General features: G+C 42.8%; 1 protein-coding gene across 4 annotated transcripts in view; it reads left to right on the forward strand.

Moving 5' to 3' along the window:
- Nucleotides 1-20,857, forward strand: part of FGD5 (FYVE, RhoGEF and PH domain containing 5) — a 174,293-nt gene that overhangs the window by 66,492 nt on the left and 86,944 nt on the right. For all 4 annotated transcript variants that reach the window (XM_075004989.1, XM_075004987.1, XM_075004988.1 and 1 more), the window contains exon 3: nt 6,452-6,581. In XM_075004989.1, the coding sequence (XP_074861090.1) occupies nt 6,452-6,581 (130 nt within the window). The remainder of the gene's footprint in view (nt 1-6,451; nt 6,582-20,857) is intronic.

Consider the following 20,857-nt stretch of genomic DNA (forward strand, 5'->3'; position numbering starts at 1 on the left):
CATTTTCGCATTCTGTAGCAGCTATTGCCTTTGCAAATGTGTTGTGAAGATAGTATGGTTTGAAAGCAGCTAAGGCCCCCTAATCCATGGGTTGGAGAACAGATATGGTGTTGGGAGGCAGAAACACCACTTTAATGTTGGGATGTAAGTCATTTAGGTCTTGAGGGTGACCTAGAGCGTTATTCAAAATAAGCAAAATTTTGAAAGGTAATTCCTTTCTCCAGAAAATATGTTTTGACTTCAGGGATGAAACAGTTCATGAACCAATCTTCAAAAAGTGCAAGCATTATCCATGCTTTCTTATTGACGCGATAATGGACTGGTAAAGTAGCCTTGCTTACAGTCCTGAAAGCTTTAGGATTTTCAAAGTGATAAATCAAAAAGGTTTTCAGTTTATACTCAAAAATATTCCCTCCTAACAAGAGTGTTATACGGTCTTTGAAAGCCTTAAAACCAGGCATGTTTTTTGCCTCCTTACACATGTAGTTACGGTCAGGCATTTTCTTCCAAAAGAGACCTGTCTCATTGACATTAAAGATCTGTTCTGGCAAATCATTTTCCTTTCTTATCAGCTTATCCAATTCTATGAAAGTTTCTGCTGCTTTCGAATCAGCACTGGCTGCCTTCCCACTTACTTTCACGTTGTGATAGTTTGCACAATTCTCAAAACAGTTGAACCAACCATGACTGGCACTGAAAGTTTGGTCGTAGTCAGACCCGTCCTTTTTCTTTAAGTCTTCAGAAAGACTATGAGTCTTAGGCCCTATCATCTTGAGGCTTAACGGCATGCATTTTTGAATTTGGTCTTCCATCCAAAGCACTAAGAGTTCTTCCATGTCATGGATGGGACCTGTTCTTTTCTTTGTTATAATTGTTGATGTCATAGGTGCTGACCCTTCCACTGCTTCATGAATGCAATCATTATCCTTTATAATGGTGCTTATGGTGGATTTTGATAGGCCTAAATTATGTGCCGTGAATGACACTGTTTGACCCCCTTTTTATTGCCTCACTATTGCTACTTTCTGTTCTAAATAAATGTCTTTTCTCTTTTTTTTTCTCACCACCCTGATCACTAGCACTTTTCCTGTTACTTGCCATGATGGCCACAAGCAAACACAGAAAATACTCTAAAAGCAAAGTATACGAGAGAATGAAATGTAAACACGCTGCCCGACTGCAGATATGCAAATACAACGTGCTATGGAGAACCAAAATAAAACAAAGGGCAGGGGAACAACATGTTGGCTGCTGCCATGACTGAGCTATAGTTCTCATACCACACTGCCTGCCCTGTTTGAAAAACTAAACGTACATGGTTCTCAACTTGAAAATATTATACAATACAGTAATATGGGGCTAATGGGAGGTTGGTTGTAAGTATGAATGGTCAGAAGTCGATGTGTTCATAACTCGGGGACTGCCTGTAAAAGTAATTATTTTGGAGTTACTCTCTGAATGAAATATTTGCCTACTCAGAGTAAACCTCAGAGTCTTTGGGCAAGGTTGCAACTGATATAGGTTCTGTCTCCTTTGGCATAAACAGAACTTTGCATATTTAACCAGACTTTGCACACTGAATTTGAGACTCAAAAGATTCTGCTGACACTCAAAACGTCTTTTGTCCTAGGCAGGTAAAGCTAAAGCAATGAACTACATAAAACTGAAAATACATTGTCTTGTTTGGGACAAAAAAGTGAGACAAACTCTGAGCTCCAGACTGAGTGTGTTCCTTTGTAATTTGGACAGAGATTGAGATGTGATCTACTCAGCCCCTGCTTGGCAGGGAACACCCCATTTCAACATCCCATGGTTTTCTGCACATGGGCCAAGAGCAGTGGTGATAAGCTGTAGAAAATTGCCTCCATCCTTCTTTGATTGGAGTAAGGGTCATTGCTATAGGACTTGTGGAGAGGGAAGACATAAATGGCAACGGTGTGCCAATGGGAACAAGTTTGGATTTTGCATCTCTGGATTCTGTGTAATCTGAACCACCTGCATTCTGGGGTTGGAGTTTGGTGAAGGGTTCAGTTATGGTCAGTCTCTAGAATGGTTTTTCAAAAGCAAAATGAAAGTCAGGCATGCTGCTCATTTGGAATCCTTTTTTTATCTGGGTCACTGAAGTTCCAGGGGCTGCAGCAAAAAAGGAACTCTAAAAGGGCTTGCATCCCCTGACACAAGGCAGTGTCAGGGAGAAAGCTGAATTCTGAGATTTTGTAGTGAATATTAGGAAGCAAGAGCCATAATGTGTGTACAATAAATAGGGTGACCATCCATCTCATTTTTGGCAGGATGGTCCCATATTTGGGATGACAAAAAGGCGTCTCTACTTATTTTAGAAAAGGGACTAACTATCCTGTATTTTCTGCCAGCAGTTGCACAGATGCAGCTGCTGGCCAGAAAGCAGGGACTTCTCAGGTTAGTCTACTTTCCCCTTCCCCAGGGCTCGGGGAAGCGGAGGGAGCATGGACGGTTCCTCTGTCCCTGCCACCTCCTGGGGGCTCGTAAAATGCAGGGGGGAAGTGCCATGGCTGCCCCATCCCTGCTGCTTCCTTGTGGCTCAGGGAAGAGGGGGAAAGCACCGTGCCTGCCCTGTCCCTGCCGCCTCCTCAGGGCTCCAAAGGAGCCCTGGGGCTGCTGTGGCCTGGGGCTCAGGGAGGGCGGGCAGCTGCTGCCTCCTTCTTGGCTCCGCTGGACTTGGAGGAGCCAAGAGGAACTGCCCCTCCCCCCATATCTCCCTGTTCTATGTTTGGGGTCAATGTCAGGTGAAACCTAAAGATCTGAGATGTGTGGGGGAGGGGCCCATGGGTAAGTGGCAAAAAATCTTCGTTGTCTGAACTTAAAATCAGGCATATCTCTTTTTTCTGAGTTTATCTTTGGGTCTTTCTTTCAACTGCATATGAACCAAAACTAAGGACATGTACACAAAATGTCTATGAACCAAACCCATGCGTTTCATATACTCTGGAAACCTCTGTCCCTAAACACATAGGACATCTGTGATTTTCCTAGGACATATGTCGTGCCAGCCTAGTATTCCCATAGCAATCAATTAATCTGGTATTTATGTGTAATATTATAGTTTGACACTGCAATGCAGCTCCTAAATGCGATGATATTGAGTATTCATACTGTGACTCCATCAGGACATGAAACTTTTGTACGTCGTCATGAAGTGACAGGGGGAGCACCATAGTGTATTTCATCTTGTTGATATAAACTTTACAAGAGCTGTCACACTGGATCAAACCAATGGTCCATCTAGTGCCCTCTCCTGTTCCCATCAATGTCCAATGCTGGCTGCTCTAGAGTAAGGAAGGTGCAAGAAACACCACAGTTATGGGTTAGCAGCAGGCAGGAGTAGGATAACAACAGCATCCTGAGCATTTTTACCCCTGAGCAAATATGGCAACAAGACGATTCTTGGTGTGTGAGAGCTGTATTTTGATTTCTAGATTGAATGATCTAAGCCATTACTAGCATAACAATCCGTTTCTCTGTATTTACCTTCAAGACACTTAAGTGTCATGTGAAACAAAGCGGCTGTATAGGTTGGTTTAGTTTTTTTAATGGTGACACCTTGAACAGGAGCTAAGATCCATTAGGCGGACAGTTAAGCAAAGTGAGAATTATTTGTCTCAAACCCATATACCATGTGATCTCTGACACTGTACTAAGGGGGATTTTAAAAGCACTTATTTCTCTATTACTGCCCTATCGTTACCCTTTGGTTCTTATCTCTGAGCAGAAAAGAATACTTAGCCACGCTTCCCTGTCTTCTTCCACTGCCCTTTCTGAGATTCTTTCTGCTTAAAATTCTTATGCTGTAGAGAATAATAGCTTCTAAGATGGAGAATATATTGCCCATCACAAATAATCAGGGTTGAATATGAATGCCTGGGGAACGGGTACATTTATAATTGTGCAATTTGTGTGCCCTGAATATCTACAGCACCAGAACTCATCTCTCATTGCCATTTCTTTCCAGGCCCATTCAGAAGATAATGACACTAAATCGCTTGCCATTTTAAAAATACGGGATGGAATTAATGAACCATTATTAAAATATTAATTATTATAATCCTTTAGGAAGACACTTAGGTTACCAGGTCTTCCAGATGGGCTACATCTTCAATTAGGGTTTGTCATCAAGCCTCAGTCTCCCCCAAGGGGTAGCCTACTCAGTTTGCCCTTCTGAGCCACCTTAACCCCTCCATTGGTGATGTGGAATGAATGCCCCATCACAGAGGACTTATGGCCTTTAGGAACACCTGTACTTTCAGAAGGATTTTGAAGGAAAAGAGTGAGGGCTTATGGTTTACATTGTATTGGGAAGCAGAGGCATAGGTAGGTGAGGTGAGGGAGCATGGAGGTTCCAATTTAGGGAGAGGACAGAAAGGTCAAAGAGCAATAAGGAGAGAAGCTCAGGGGGAAGGGGATGTAGTGAGTAGGACAGGGATGAGGCAGAGCCAATGGAATGGAGTTAGTAGGTGAGAAGGGGACACTTCTCGCTAGGGCCGAATCCAAAGCCCATGTCTGAAGTCAATGGAAAGCCCACCATTGATTTTAATGAGTTTTGGATATTGGTATTAGGATTGGAGATGAGTTTAAGACAATCAGAAATTCAAGAAGAGAGTTATGCCTCAAAGCCTGACTCATCCTGAGGGCATGTAATAGGTAGTAGCACCAGAGGAAGATAGGAGATCAGTACAAATATAGTCCTCTACTGCTAATAGAGTTTGTCTAGACACCCCTTTAAAATTATAGGCTTTTGGAGCATCTATCCCTAGCATTCTGCTGACAATGCCACCCATATCCATCGCTTTTAAAATAGCAACCTGTGACTCCAGATTGTCAGAGTCCCTGATTGATGAGAGGGCTAGTGAAGATAATATGGTCTTAGAATTGTATATATTTCAGGCACTGGGAGTGAGGAAAGTAAAGTAATAAAGCAATTACTATCAATAACAGCTTGGAAAGAGGGGTGGAGCTGATCCACAGAGGCTCCTTTGTTGTTGCAGCCAGGCAGGGTTTAGGAAGTGTAGTGATACCGCCCACACTGAAAAACCATGGACACTAATAATAAACAAGGGAAGACAATGCTTAGGAAGAGAACAGTCAGCTCAACTTCTCTATCCACAATGATCCACAAAGTATGCAGTGCAGTTCCCTGGAGCCTCTCTTCTCTCTGAACCATTAGAGTGATCCCCACTGCACTCTGGCAATGAGAATCTTGGAGGAACTGTGGCAGAGCTCTCTAACTGTTTAGAAGAAAATGTAAAAATCAAATAATTTCTCCTCAGCTGCATTCATGAAAGAAAAATCTGACCTGGTCCAGAGTCTATTGGGCCTCCTCAGCAGGTTTTGGATTGGGCCCTTAGAAAATAAAGCACTAAGCAGGGCTAGATTCATACTCTACCTTTGGCAAAAAAACCAAAATAAAAAAAACCAAAAAAACAAAAACCACCTTTTGCAGTACCAGTGAGTGTCCAGTCACTGTAGTGCTGATTCATATTTAGGAAGAAAAGGCGATGCTTCCACCAGCAGCCATTCTTAGGGGATTATACCTTTGTATGTCAGCTTTAGCTTCTGCTGGGAAATGCATAAAGTGCCTAACATCAATACTGCTCAGGAGATCAGTGATTTCTCTTGCCATGGCTTCTCCCTAGCCAGTATTCTCCACATCTGATGCCATGGGGACTTCCTCTGCCCCATTCACGTTTACCCAACAGACAGTGAAAATGCAGCCTATATGCACTATTAAATACACCCTTCTAAGTACATTTCCTAGGTGAAATTCACGGCAAATCCAGTCCTTACTCACACTAACTCACCCATGACCACCTTCATAGTACTCTGTGGCTGGCATTCAGGATTGTGATTCATCCACATTGACAAAATGCTTTGAAATCCTCAGGTGGAAGGTATTATAACACAGAGAGATGAGCTAGAGATTCAGAATCTAGATCTGAGTTCAGATTCCACTGAAACAATCCATGAATATTTAAAGCTGAGGAACTGATTTGAGCCCATTTTTACTACTTTATCTATGGTTATTGATATTACTATTGTGCTGTTTGATTGATCTGAAGTACTCCTAGAGAACCCATCATCACAGTACCTAACCTCTATTACTAATTAACATTGTTAATCATTATTATTTTGTTATATTCATATTGGGTGGTTGTAGCTAGCAAAAGGAAAATTGGTTCAAATTACGGCCCTAAAATATGAAGCCAGCCAAACTTCTCCCACAAGCTTCTACTGACCTAAAGCACCAAAGTTGACGGGAGGTTTAAAAAGTTTAACTAACTTTCCTCCTATTATGTTTCATATTCATGGTAGCTTCAGAACTTACTGTGAAAAAGGTGTGTTACTTATAGCTGAATAACAGAAATGAGAAGTGAGTGGTGAAAATGCAATGGGCTGATCTACTGCTTTTGCTTTACAGTGCCTATACTGAGCCTTACAAAGTGTGCCCTGTCTCTGTGGTATCCATGGAGGACATCACATCGGACGAGGAACAGAACAGTTCAGAAGATGAGGAGAGTAGCCAAGGGGATCCCAACCTCATTAATAAGGTGAATGATATGGAACAATCTGGAGAATGTAGGAAAACTCAGGGGAAAGGAATAAAAGCAAGGAAGAAAATGTCCTTGACTCTTGGATATGTCTGCTCAGCCCGTGGCAGAAAACCTTCCAGCCCAAGTTGGCAGACTCAAGGTTCTGGGGCTCACAGTACCACTCAAAAAATAGTTGTGTAGACAGTGCTTTGAAATTGCTGCTCAGGCTGGAGGTCAGGTTCTGACCCCCACTCCCTCACTTGGCTGCAGAGCCCAAGCTGCAGTTTCTCCACAGCTATATTTAACATGGTAGTGCAAGTCCCATGTGCCTGAGTTTGTTGTCTGCCTAGGTTGGTAGGTGCACTGCCATGGACTGTGTAAGTGTACTCTCAAGTAGCCATGTCTCTCCACTCTCTGTTTACAACTAGCCCAGGACTATCAGAGTCATGATAACTGCATTTCTTCAGTATTATGATAATAAATTACTTCTGTTAAATATGGCAGAGCCCACAGACCTAGGAAGGGAAGGTGAGGCAACCTGTCTGCTGGCTCACATAGGTCCTGATTAAATGCCCACTGATAGCAATGAGAGACTTTATATTTACTTGAGTGAATACACCACCAGACCCACAAAACTGGAGTTTCTTGAAGGTTGAGGGATGATATGGGTAATTGATAAAATGGGATCTGATCTTAAAAGTTATGAGCCTCTTTCCTAGACCCGCACTCTGGGGACTGTGGTGGTGGTGGGTGGGGGAGGGCGGGGGGTGCAGGGGAGAATTGCTGACAGATGGCCAGTGAAGAGCCCCTGCCATAGAACTCAATCTGCAGAGGGAAGTAAGGGATTGCACCACTTAGCCCTCTATTTGCAACTAAGAATTCCACCCTCCACCCCAGAACTTCAGGATTATGGAATTCTGCCTGCTTTTCAGATGCCTTACATTGTGATTGATGGTGTTTAGAAAAAATTCCAACCCTCCATTGTCCTTTCTTCAGAAAAAGCAGTTTTAGTGAAAGAATACTGACAGTGGCTTGTATTTCCTACCCGTACCACTCCTGCCTCCTTTTGTTGTCTTCTCACGCAAATATTCTGGGTGCCAAGCGAGCATTAGCTGCTCTGTCAAAACACAGTTTGGCAATGATGAAGTGTAGAAAAATTGTTTAACTACCCAGTGAAGTGACGTCTCCCTCTTGAAGCAAAATCCTCAGACAATACATAGCAGTTGTAAAACATAAAAGAGTTCAGAAGCACTGTCACTTGTGGAGAGTTGGCAGAGGCACACGTCTGGATGCCAAAAATAGTACTATGAATTTGGAAATGAGCTAATTTTGCTAAAACAACTGTTTTGGGCTAGCCTAACAGACCTGAATTTGGATTTAAAAAAAAAACCTGAAAACTGGAGTTTGTTGATTTAGTTTATGAGGAAAATTAGCTTTAAATAAAGGCACGAAATCACCTAGCTGATATGACTTTATGTCCAGACCGTGTGATTCTGATGGATGTCTTGCTGGGCCATACTTACTTCATTCCACTGAAATGTGGATTGCCAGTCACCATGTATTATGATTTGATTCAGAGAAAGTCTAGAGAAGCACCAAGTCTTTGGGCTCACCCTATGCTAGCTGTGATTTGAATGCTGAGAGCATCCCAAAAAGCTTGGGAAGGATGCTGCACTTAGTTGAACCACAAGCCAGGTTTCAATATAACTAAGGCCTCCAACTTTAGTGCCAGAACCCCTGGAGTCATCATGAAGGAATATTGCATGAGATCACCACTCCTAATTGCCTCTTAAGACAAGCTGCCCACCCTGACTTGACCCCACTACCAGCTACACCTTTATCTCCACAGTAATCTTCACCAGGAAACCAAAGTAACTACAAAGACAGTTCTTTTGCTGGTCCTGACACTTTGTTCATGAAGACAAGAGAATCTATGTGGTAGGGAATCACTTCCACACTGGATCACAAGAGCAAATGAGAGGATGCCATAGATCAGGAGCTATATTTTAAACTTTAAAGCTGATGTTAATTATGATAGTTTGATGGAAAACTTGAAGGGCTGGCAGGCACTGTTAGGGTACATTTGGAGAACTTTACATCCTTTGGAGATTGCTGGATGGGTCCAGTTCCTTGTCCTCTGAAACACCTCCACCCTTCTTCTGCACTGCAATGCTATCATGTTGAGAGCTCTTTCAGGGACAAAAAAAGCCTTGTAAAGAAGCATTTTTCACTTAAATGGTTCAAAGGAGGGATCAGCGGGGATGCATGCATAAATGTGTGCACCTTCAACACACCAACAATGTGTGCAATCTCATAACATCCACAAAAACTCCAATATCAATCAATATAAGGCTGTGAAGACTGTGGGATGGGAGCCCCTGAACTGGAAGTTAATTTCTCCAGCCTCCTTTGTTGGGAAACCATGCCAAGGGCATTGTGACAGCTGCAAGGCATGAGGATGCTTCAGGCTGTGTTTTGCAATGTCTGGCTGCTTGGTCCAGCATGGGTGTCACACACATCGAGAAGAGTGTTGCTCACAGGAAAAGGCAATAGGCTTAAAATAGCCCCAGTATTCAATGGAAGGCATTTAGACCTAGACTGACAAGTTGCACCAGTGCTGATAAGGAGCCAACCTTCCTATACAATGATGGCTTTGAAAGGGTACAATAACGACAGGGTAGGTATCAGATCACTAGGGAATATTATGCCAGCATCAGTTATTTCAGTGTTTCCATTATATTAATGGGTGGTAGACAGTGAATCCTACATTAAATCACCATTCAGGGGAAAGGGTCTGTTAATAAACATGGCTGGGTATCTGATATGAAGAGCTGAAGGGATTCCCAGGAATGATTCATTTAAACTAGTTTAATACTGCAATAATGTGACTGTTTATGAAGCATCAGGATACAAATACTTAAGTGCTTTTACTGCAATACAAATTATAAAGCTATATTTTAAACGCAGAGAGAGACGCTTGCATCTACAACATATATCAGCCTGCCAATTAACTTTGATATAAGGGAAATAAAATGATTAAATTGATTACATTTAACTACTCCTGTCTCATGTTCCAGCACAAAAATGTAACATCATGCATGGAACTATGCACAAGGTAAACCACAAAAGCTGTGTCTACACTGCAAAAATAACTTTGAAGTTAAGCAACTTCGAAGTAGAGCGTCTACACACACCTTACTTCGAAGATAAACTACTCCATTCCCAGGAATGGTGTAAGGACTTTGAAGTTGGGCTCCCTACTTTAAGTTAACTTCGAAGTAAGGGAAAATGTGTGTAGACTCTCTGCTGACTACTTCAATGAAGTGCTTAACTTCGAAGTTAACTTGAAAGTTAGTTCCTAGGGTAGATGCACCCAAAGGGTCTGATCCTCCCCTCACACTGCAGTAAATCCAGAGACCTTCCACTGAAACCACTTGCTCTACAGCTGTGTACATATGGTGAAAATAAGCATAGTATTAGGCTGTTTTTTATGATCCTACAAGTTCCAAAGTATTTTAGCTGCTCACCTAAAACAGGCTGCTGTTGTGTATGGATCCTAAACTGGTCATAATGTAGAAGTGGTTACCTAACACAGGTAATTTACCTTTGTGTAATGCTAGGGGATACCTTGGCATAGTGGAGGCTTAACAAAGGAGATTGCTAAAATACTTGATCCTGAGGGCAGTGTTGGAGATGAACTATCCTGATGATCCTCTCTGAGATGTTAGTAATATTAGGCAGAAGCAGGATAAAGAAGGCAGTGAACCACCACAATACACAGAGGTGATATGTTACGTGCAATTGAGTAAATATCAGGCTAGGATACAAAGGTCTGCAAAGAGCAAGGCAGCAATTGTCTCATTATTGTATGTCAAATTGCCTTTGCTGTTCCTTATCTTTCCAGTGGGTGGGGTTGGTTTCTAGGCTCCATTAATCATTCTGTTTTTGCAAACTTTTGACTTTCATACACTGAAACACACATGCCTCCAAAATGCAAACATAAGCTATACTTGGGAGCAATGGTTTTTTGCCCTGTAAGGATGCAACAAACTTGGACAGCCCTTAAAGGGCCATGTCTGGACTTTTACAATTGAACAGATTCCCCAGGAGTGGTTGCAATCAAGCCTGTAGAGCAGGCGTGTCCAATTCGTGGCCCCCGGGCCACATGCGGCCCTGGACAGCTAGTAATGCGGCCCCACAAGATCGTAAACTTTTAACATTATTATGTGATTTATATATATTAACTATATTATATATTTTATATACGGCCCAAGACAATTCCTCTTCACTCAATGCGGCCCAGGCAAGCCAAAAGGTTGGACACCCATGCTGTAGACTAATTCACAGGGACACAATTCTCCTGCGTTCCATCTCCACCTGAGTCACTAATTTATTATGCAACCTCAGAAAAGCCCCTGCTACTTCAGTGCCTCATTTTATCCATCTATAAGATTATTAATAATAATAAACCTACACTACAGTGGCATTCCAGGGTTAATTGATATTTAGAAACCACTTTAAGGCCTGTGATCATTATAATAGCAGAACTCTTCTGCTAGGTGCTATACAAACATACAGTGCCTGCCACTAAGAGCTTAGAGACCAGTGGTTTTCAACCTGTGGCCCACAGGCCACTTGTAGCCCAATCAGTACAGAGTTGCAGACTATATAACATTCTCAGGGCCATGCAGGTAATATTGGATGTATAGTAAATAGTTTGAGAACCACTGGGCTAGACAGACAAATGGTAGGAGGGGAAGCAAAGGGAGAAAATGACTTGGCTGGAGATACACAGCCAGCGAGTGGTACATCCAAGAATGAAATCTAGCTTTCCTGACTCCCAGTCCGATATCTTAAGCACTGTATCTTACTGTCTGTGAAAAACACCAAGCATTATTATTATTATTATTACAGCTCTGTTTCTTTGACCACTGAGAACTAGTTAACAAGTACTTATACTTCAGGCTATTTGGATCTCCTTGTTATTCCTATGTCATTTATGAAATGCGTGATCAGCTATACACCTCCAAATGATATAATGGCATTTGAGCAAGTCATACGTGAAGCACAGAAACAAATGGGAGGCAATGGGTTGCTGTCTTAGACTTCGCATTGCCAAGCACAAGTGCAGAGTATATAAATACAAAGTCAAATGTGATGTTCTGGAGGGACAATCACTTTGCATCTGCCAGATCTAACTGGAGTGGTGAAGCCCAGCACTATGTAACAGTGCTGTATTAGTATGCTAAAAATGGTATTCCCACTTTCTTCTTCCTCAGGCATACCCAAATTCTGGTCACCTCAGTCTCACCCTCACCCTTTTTTACCCTGAGTTCTTGATATTAAGGAAGCAGGTGCAGAAGGGGCATGAGATCTAAGACCCTGAAGTGTAGAGCACTAATTCTAGCACATAAACTCAACTGGGCTCGCACATGACCTCTACTCACCTCTACACTGAACTGTAACAGAGAGTGAGCCGTGCTAGTCTATACACTATCAAAACAAAAAGCAGTCAAGTAGCACTTTAAAGACTAGCAAAATGGTTTATTAGGTGAGCTTTCGTGGGACAGACCCACTTCTTCAGACCATAGCCAGACCAGAACAGACTCAATATTTAAGATTTGATATTGAGTCTGTTCTGGTCTGGCTATGGTCTGAAGAAGTGGGTCTGTCCCACAAAAGCTCACCTAATAAACTATTTTGCTAGTCTTTAAAGTGCTACTTGACTGCTTTTTGTTTCTACACTGAACTGCGGCAGTCTTGCATTCTGTGTAGATCTAATTCTTGGTCTGCAAAAGTGAATGAATAGATTGCCCATCACTGATCTGATCTCTATATCTTTTGCACAAAACTGTTAACCTTTGGTTTGACCCATTAGCATCTTAACACTGTGAAAGCGCAGCTATGGTAACAGGCTGCTGATATCCATGAACTTTTGATAGCCTGCAGTGCTGAGCATCAGCCACTGGCCTTTGATTCCTCATTATTCATCTCCTGGGCAGGCAATGATACAATATCAATAATACATGTCCATTCCATCAAAGGCAGAAAATTGCTGTTTTTAGCCATGCTGTCTGTGACTGTTCCTGTCTTTATCTATGTGATGCCACATGAGCACACATTGTCTCAATCAAGCTAATTGCACTCTGAGGGCAATGAAAGGGAAGATAACGAAGTGGAGAATGTCAGGAGAGGATGCCATTAGGGTTGCCAATTTTGGCTGAATTTATTCCTGGAGGTTTCATCCTTGGCATAATATTTAATTAAAGATTAATCCTTAATTCTTGGAGACTCCCCAGCAATCTAGGATAATTGGCAAACAGCGCTTGATGTCCCCAGTCTTGGCAGGCAAGGTCTATCTGTCCAGCACTCTTGCCACCCTACTTTCACTGGTCTATATGAAGGCCATTAGAGCTTTATGTGGAGTTCTGCACAAATTGTGAATCATGCTTTTGCTGCAGTTTGGTTAGAGACAGAAGCTGATCTTGGGCAAGACACATAGCATCTCTGTGCTGTGGTTTTCCCATTTGCAAAATGTTTAACCCCATCTTGCGGGGTTTATGAGATCTTAGTTCATTAATCTGTCAATGTGGTTTGAGATCCTTGATGAAAGTAGCTAGGTATGGTATGTGTTGTTATTTTATTTGAGGTAATAAGTACACTTGAACCTCCAAACACTGGGTTTCCCCCTAACCCATGAACACCAGTGATAGGAGGAAGTGTCTCTGTGCACTGCCACTTCCCCTCCCTCCCCGGCTGGGGGAACAGCAGTGCAGGAACTCACCTCCCCTAAGGCTTTTCCCCACTGTTCCCATAGTGGCAGGGAATAGGGCCTGGGAGTGGCAGGGAGTGCAGAGTCACATGTACCCCCTGGAACAGGGCACCAGGTAAGTGCTCCCCCACCCCCTCACACCAGGGATTAAAAAGGTTCAAGTTTATAGTAATTATGTAGAATTATGTTCAAAATAATTAATATTGGAGAGCAAATGCCTGAAGAAAGAAGTTGACTTTAAGTGTTCCAATACTATAAAGAGTCAAGGCTTGTCTATGTATAGGCATATGTGCACACACGACTGCCCTCTTCAAAATAGACTCTGAATTGCTGAATTGTGTATCATAAAACCTATACTGCAAACACTTGATAGGAAAGTTCCCATTGGTTCAAGGCCTGTGCTTTTGGAGCAGGATGGAATCCAAATTCTGTATATTTTGTTGCTGTGAAGTTTTGGGTAGCGATGGTACATAGCACAGTGACAAATGAATTGTTCTAGGTGATCATGGTTTTGTTACAGCTGAATATTGATCTTTCTTTTCTTTTCTCTTTCATTTAATCTTTTTCATTATTTAATTTTATCTCCTTCCCATTTTCAAACATGAGACCTTGATTCTCAGTCAGGAAGACATGCCTCTAGAGCTGCTTTGTGAACCACTGGGGTGATGAATTGAAAATGAGTCATGTGACTTATAGAATCAAAGGGCTGGAAGGGACCTTGGGAGGTCTTCTAGTCCAGACCCCTGTTTCAAGCAGGATCAACCCCAACTAAGTCATCCCAGCCAGCATCTCGTCAAGCTGGGACTTAAAAACCTCTAGGGAAGGAGAATCCACCACTCCTCTAGGCAATGCATTCCATTGCTTCACCACCCTTCTGGTGAAGTAGTTTTTCCTAACAACCAACCAACCAACCAACTCCTCTCCATCTGTAACTTCAGACCATTGCTCCTTGTTGGGCTAATGTAGAGAACATCTAGATCATCATTATTCCTCTGTGCCCAGACCATGCTGCTGTAACCCTTGAGAGCTTGGACACTGAGATAAGAAATACAAGGAGGTGGAAGAGTTCTTAGAATAAGGCACTAAAGCACTAATGGAGCAGGGAGATTGGCTAGAGCTACACCAGAGCTAGCGACTTAGTGGATCAAGTAATTTTTTCTCATCCAGCAAGATATTCAATCTTTAAGAAATAATCCAATGATGTGGCTTCATATGTTTCAAAATGCAGGACAATGACCAGGCTGAGCAAATTCAACATTCTTAAGCCGAGTATAGTGAGCTCAATGTCTTACTGAAGTCAGTTGGAATTCTATATGCAAAAAACATGCAAAATCAGAGCCATTAGAATTTTAGGTTCCCATTCTGCTTCCATTGACTGCTCTGGTGGAAAACTGGGCTCTAAGTTTCAGATTCATATCCCACTATACACTGTGTGTTACCAATTCACCTGCCGATTCTTTATCCTTACATTGATTCTCTCTGTTACTTTGATGCTTCTGGTAAACTGAGGCACAACATCAACTGCTTTTTCTGTCCCTATTGTCTGTTATGACATCTAAAAACAGGTTTGATCCAGTGACTTTCAATCCGCTGTTTGTATTCACATGGACAGTTCAAGCACATGGTTTGATATGCAAACTAGAGAATACCCCTGATAGAGGAATACTGTGGCAGACTATTTGGGTATAATTCTGGAAGAGTCACAAAAGCATATTCTATGGGGATGTGTTGGATATCCATGTTGTTTAGGAATACATGCATCCTGCTTTGCATTACTTCTCAAGAGAACACTCAAATCCAGAGTCTGGTTTTATTCCCCTAAGCCAATGGGAGTTGGAAGAAACATGGAAATCACATGCTTAACGAATAGGCTGTATCTACACTTGCATTCCTCTTTTGAAAGAGGAATTCAAATGAGGGAAATCAAAAATATCTCATGCTTCATTTGCACAATCTCTTTTCAGAAGAGATTCTTTCGTAAGAAATAAAGCAGTGTTGATGGGGCTCTTTTGAAAAGAAACCCCACCTTTGGAAGAAAACTTCTTCCTGAAACAAAATAGGAAAAAGGGTTCTGTCAAAGATGAGGTTTATTTTCGAAAGAACCCTACACTGCTTTATTTCTTTCAAAAGAATCTCTTCTGAAAAGAGATTAGGCAAATGAAGCATGAAATATGTAAATCAGTGCCTCATCTGCATTTTCAGTTTCCCTCATTTGCATTCCTCTTTCGAAAGGAAGACATAGCCATAGTGTAGACATAGCCATAAAGCAACTGCATGGCCCTCCACAGACCAATAAAAGATAATAGTGTTTAGAGACAGAAAAAGCTTTTAGCATGGTTTGTCTAGTCAGTAGTCCCAGGATATTCACCAGTGCTATGTTCAGTCCAAGTTTAAATTACCTAACAATGAGACTTCCACCACATCTTTCAAGAGATCATTCCCCAGACTAATTACGAGATCTCTCTGTCAGGAAGTAGTGTCTGACATTCTGATGTAAGAGCAGCATCTTTATCAGATGAAAACTCCATTGGCTGTTGGGGACAGGCAATCTGAGATGCCATCTGCTTGAATAGAGCATGTACTTTACATTGTGGGAAAATGAAGCTAATACAGACAAAGATGACTCAGTTAGACATAACAGATGGAAGCGATGGATCTAGGAGGAGGATTCTGGCTCTGAGTACAGACAAAAAGCAGGGACATGAGTACACAGCTCCTGCAGCGGCCACCTGGTGAAGTGAACAAAGTGCTTCCTACTGAGCTAAAGAGTACACAGTAAAAATCACTACAAATGCGGTAGTTCAGTCATGTTTTAATAATAATTTGGACTTTGTTTTAGAAAGTTGATAGTTGAGGGACCTGTGCCCCCTGCATCCCGCTATTCCCAGAAGTCCGTCTCCGGACACTGTCGTCAATCTCAGAGTTCATTTCCTGGTTAAGAAAACAGTAATTAAATAACACAAGACAGGCAACGCCTAGAGACACTGTCTCAAAACTTGCCCTAGACTGGACATGTGACACCAGAGGTCCCAGTGTTTTGTCTCTTAACTAAGACTTATTAATCACAAGTGGAATTACAGACCGCGACAGTGTGTATACATGAAAGGTGAGTGAGCCCACGCTGATGGTGAAATATACTTTGTTTCTTGGCAAAACAGAGGCAAGCCCTTCCATAGAGGACATGCAAACTGGCCAGTATTAGGTTTGGTAAGCCAGAAAAAAAAATCTCATTCAGTCCCTTTATATCTGCAAGTCAAAAGGGTGCTGAAGAAAAACAGCTCTGAATATTCTGATTTTGATATGTGACACTTGGTAGCTCCTGCACACCAACACTGCATACAGGGCCAGATTAATTCTTCTGGGGGTCAGGGGCTATTAGATTTTGTGGTCCCCCATAAGCTTTCATGTGGGGCCAAAAATGAGGGTTTCAGAGTGCAGAAGGAAGCTGCTGGTTGAGGCGGGGGTTAGGTGGTGGAGATGTGGGCTCTGGAAGGAGAGCTGGGGTTGATACATTTGGGGTACAGGAGGACCCTCCAGGCTGTGACCAAGGGGTTTAAAGTACAGGAGGGTGCTCAGGGTAGGAGGTGGGGATGGCAGGGAGTTAGGGCATGGAAGTGGACTCAGGGGAGGAATGGAGGTGGGGGTGCAGGGTCTGGGCAGGACTGAAGGTGAAAAGGAGAACTCTGGGCAGGAGTTTGAGATGCCATGTCTGGATGGCAGTTAGAGTGTGAGATGGAGCTCAGGGGAGAAGTTTGGAGTGAGGGGTCTGCACTAGATTTACAGTGCAGGAGGGGGCTTGTGACAGGAGGCTGGGTTGAGCTGCAAGGTCTAGGTGGGAGTTAGGATGTAGGGAGGGACTCAGGTGGAGCAGGGGATTGGGGTGTTTGGCCCTTAGCTGGGAAAGCTCCCCTTTGATGGCACAGGTCCAAGGAAGGAGATGGGGCAGGAGGGTGTGTGCACTGCCCTGAGCTTGCTCGCAGGCACACACCCCACCCCAATATCCTATTGATCCTGATTCCTGGCCAATGGAAGCTGCAGGATCAGGGCCTGCAGATGAGGGAAGTGCATGGGTGGAGCTTCCCAGAATGTGGAGCTCCAGGTGAGCATGGGGTGGGCGTGAAAAGGCAGCACCTGGAGCTGCATCCCCCTCCTCCTCACCAGGCAGAGACAGAACAAAAGGTCTTTCATGGCTACAGCACTGAGACCCAGGATAAGGTGCCTCCACACAATAATCCAGCCTTGACTATATGCCATGTATCATTACTGCTGCCAAAAAAAGAGAATCAGGGTAACTCTTTAGAAATAATTATAAAGTATAAGCATAAATATATAGTGTGGTACAGATATGGTATTACAAACAGTAGAATGAAATTAACACAGGGAAAAGATGACTTTCAGGAAAAAATACCTATACTGTATTAGATCTGTTCAATTATAGAAGAAGAGTGTCCCAAAGAAAAGTGAACAATTTTAAGAAGAATCATCAAAGCACTAGGTAAAAAACATAGGTATTAATTTTGTATTGGCTGAGAGATGGGTTTGATGACTGAATCTAATGAATCATTAGATCACCAATTTCTCTGAGTCTCTGAGGCTGTGTCTACACTACCTCCCTACTTGGAAGGGAGGATGGTAAGTAGGGTATCGGGAGATTATTAATGAAGTGCTATGGTGCATATGCAGCACTTCATTAAGCAAATTCCCCCCCGCGGCAACTCCGAAGCATTAAACTTCGAACTGCTGGCTCGCGTGTAGCCGTGGGTAATTTGCTGGTACTTCGAAGTGCCTGGGGTACTTCAAAGTCCCTTTACTCCTCAAAATTTTGAGGAGTAAAGGGACTTCGAAGTTGCCCAGGCACTTCAAAGTACCAGCGGGTTAGCCGCGGCTACATGCGAGGCAGCACTTCGAAGTTTAATGCTTCAGAGTTGCCGTGGGGAAAATTTGCTTAATGAAGTGCTGCATATGCACCACAGCACTTCATTAATAATCTCCCGACACCCTACTTACCATCCTCCCTTCCAAGTAGGGAGGTAGTGTAGACAAGCCCTGAGTCTTCCACTTGACTCACGGTCAAACTGCAATGATATAGATTAAAGATATAAAAGACAGGTCATTTCCTGTATCTTTCTTTTCTGAAATCTCACTCATTTCATACAGCAGTTCAGATCCTTTTCCATATGGCACCCCTATTGGATGTGTACAAAATCTTCCCCTTTCTGGGAACCCTAACCCTCAGGTTAAGAACCCACAATATAGCAGATTGGGGTTCCAGATTACATGCCTTTCCTTCACTCATTTGTACAGTGAAAAATTAGATTTACTTGCAGTGTGTTTTGAATAACCCTCTGTTGCTCGCATATGGACAGTTTGAGGACTCATTTGTTGCTGCTGCACAGCCAACATAAAATGTCCTATTTTTTAAGTCCTTACTTGTGTAGTGAACAGCACCTTAAAACCTGAAAGAATTTTTAAAATGTATGTTTGCTTTTTCTTACTTATTCTAATTATTTTCTTTCCTTGATTGATTATGGTAGGCATGAAAATTAGAGTGCTTGGTTTCACTTCAGTCAATTTTGCATCTGGGTTTTCATGGTCCAGTTATCATGGCACTGGATTTCAGTTTCCAGCAGTTTCAAAGCAAGGTTAAATCTTCCCTAAGCTGTTTTCAGCCTTTCTTATTTCCAGTCTGTCTGGAAACAGGAAGGAGCAGAGCCTTGGGGTAACCCCCCCAATGTCACCAGATTACTTCTCCAGAGATACAAAAGGCTTGGGGAACTTGGGGAATTACTGTTCATTTTCCTATTTCTACGCTGTTTAAATACTGGAGAGATGTGTCTACACGTGCACGCTACTTTGAAGTAGCGGCACTAACTTCGAAATAGCGCCCGTCGCGGCTACACATGTCGGGCGCTATTTCGAAGTTAACTTCGACGTTAGGCAGCGAGATGTCGAAGTCGCTAACCTCATGAGGGGATCGGAATAGCGCCCTACTTTGACGTTCAACGTCGAAGTAGGGAACATGTAGACGATTCGCGTCCCGCAACGTCGAAATTGTGGGGTCCTCCATGGCAGCCATCAGCTGGGGGGTTGAGAGACGCTGCCTCTCCAGCCCGTGTGGGGCTCTATGGTCACCGTGTGCAGCAGCCCTTAGCCCAGGGCTTCTGGCTGCTGCTGCTGCAGCGGGGGATTCATGCTGCATGCACAGGGTCTGCAACCAGTTGTCGGCTCTGTGGATCTTGTGCTGTTTAGTGCAAGTGTGTCTGGGAGGGGCCCTTTAAGGGAGCGGCTTGCTGTTGAGTCCGCCCTGTGACCCTGTCTGCAGCTGTGCCTGGCACCCTTATTTCGATGTGTGCTACTGTGACATGTAGACGTTCCCTCGCTGCGCCTATTTCGATGTGGTGCTGCGCAACGTCGATGTTGAACATCGACGATGCCAGCCCTGGAGGACGTGTAGATGTTATTCATCGAAATAGCCTATTTCGATGTCGCCACATCGAAATAGGCTACTTCGATGTAGGCTTCACGTGTAGACGTAGCCGAGATGAACTGCAAAGTTTGAATGTGCTCTAAACTTTGGCAAAAGTTCATGGAATTTGAATTTGGGATTTTGACTGGGGTCCTACAAATGCTTTTCATTGAGGGGCTAAATTAAATGATTGCACCATGATCCCAAGCACACCAAGTAATTCTCATCCAGAACTAAACAGCAGTAATGTAGCGCTTTAAAGACTAACAAAATGATTTATTCCATGATGAGCTTTCGTGGGACACACCCACTTCTTCAGATCAATTTAGTTTCCAATACAGACTGACATCTGTAAGTACAGAGGTCCAAAAAAAAATGCAATAAAAACTGACAAATCAAATGCATAGGACTGAAGGAAGTGTGTGAGGGATGGGGGATCCAGAACTGGTGGTGATGAAGGACACCATTTCAGGCTGCCACCCAAATTAAAGTAACCGTGTTAGTGCATGGCAGCTTAGCATCTCCCAGCTACTAGATTGTATATCTTATAAAGGAGGCTCTTTAAGCAATGGATAAATAATACACCTAGTTCCTTTACCCAATACACTTATTGTTGTCTCCTCCCCTTTGAGTGGCCTTTTGTTCACTAAAGGCTGCTTCCTTGCTTTATTAACACTGTTGTATAAGTCAAACTTACTTTAGTATAAGATTTCATTCTCAATAAAGGTGTCACTGCCATAACATGGCAAAAAAACTGTTAGAGGGATCTGCTGATTATATCACTGTATAGTGTTTCTCTAAACACAAGCTCACTCACGTAACGATTAGCATTTTGTCTCTGATAATGTGACACTGATTTCTACATGGCAATAATTTGCAAACCTCTTAAAAACTTCCTAAATAAATAAACAGATTAAATAAATAAATAGATTTAAAACAAATAATGCATGAAGCCAGAGCAAAGCATCATAATTAGCCTCCTGAGCCTTGGAGAACCACTGTTATTGCTGATTTGGCAAGTTTCTGTGTCCTCTGAGAGCTCTGTCAATTAAGTGC

The sequence above is a fragment of the Carettochelys insculpta genome, chromosome 11 (genome assembly GCF_033958435.1).
Source record: "Carettochelys insculpta isolate YL-2023 chromosome 11, ASM3395843v1, whole genome shotgun sequence".
In the NCBI taxonomy this organism is placed as follows: Eukaryota; Metazoa; Chordata; order Testudines; family Carettochelyidae; genus Carettochelys; species Carettochelys insculpta.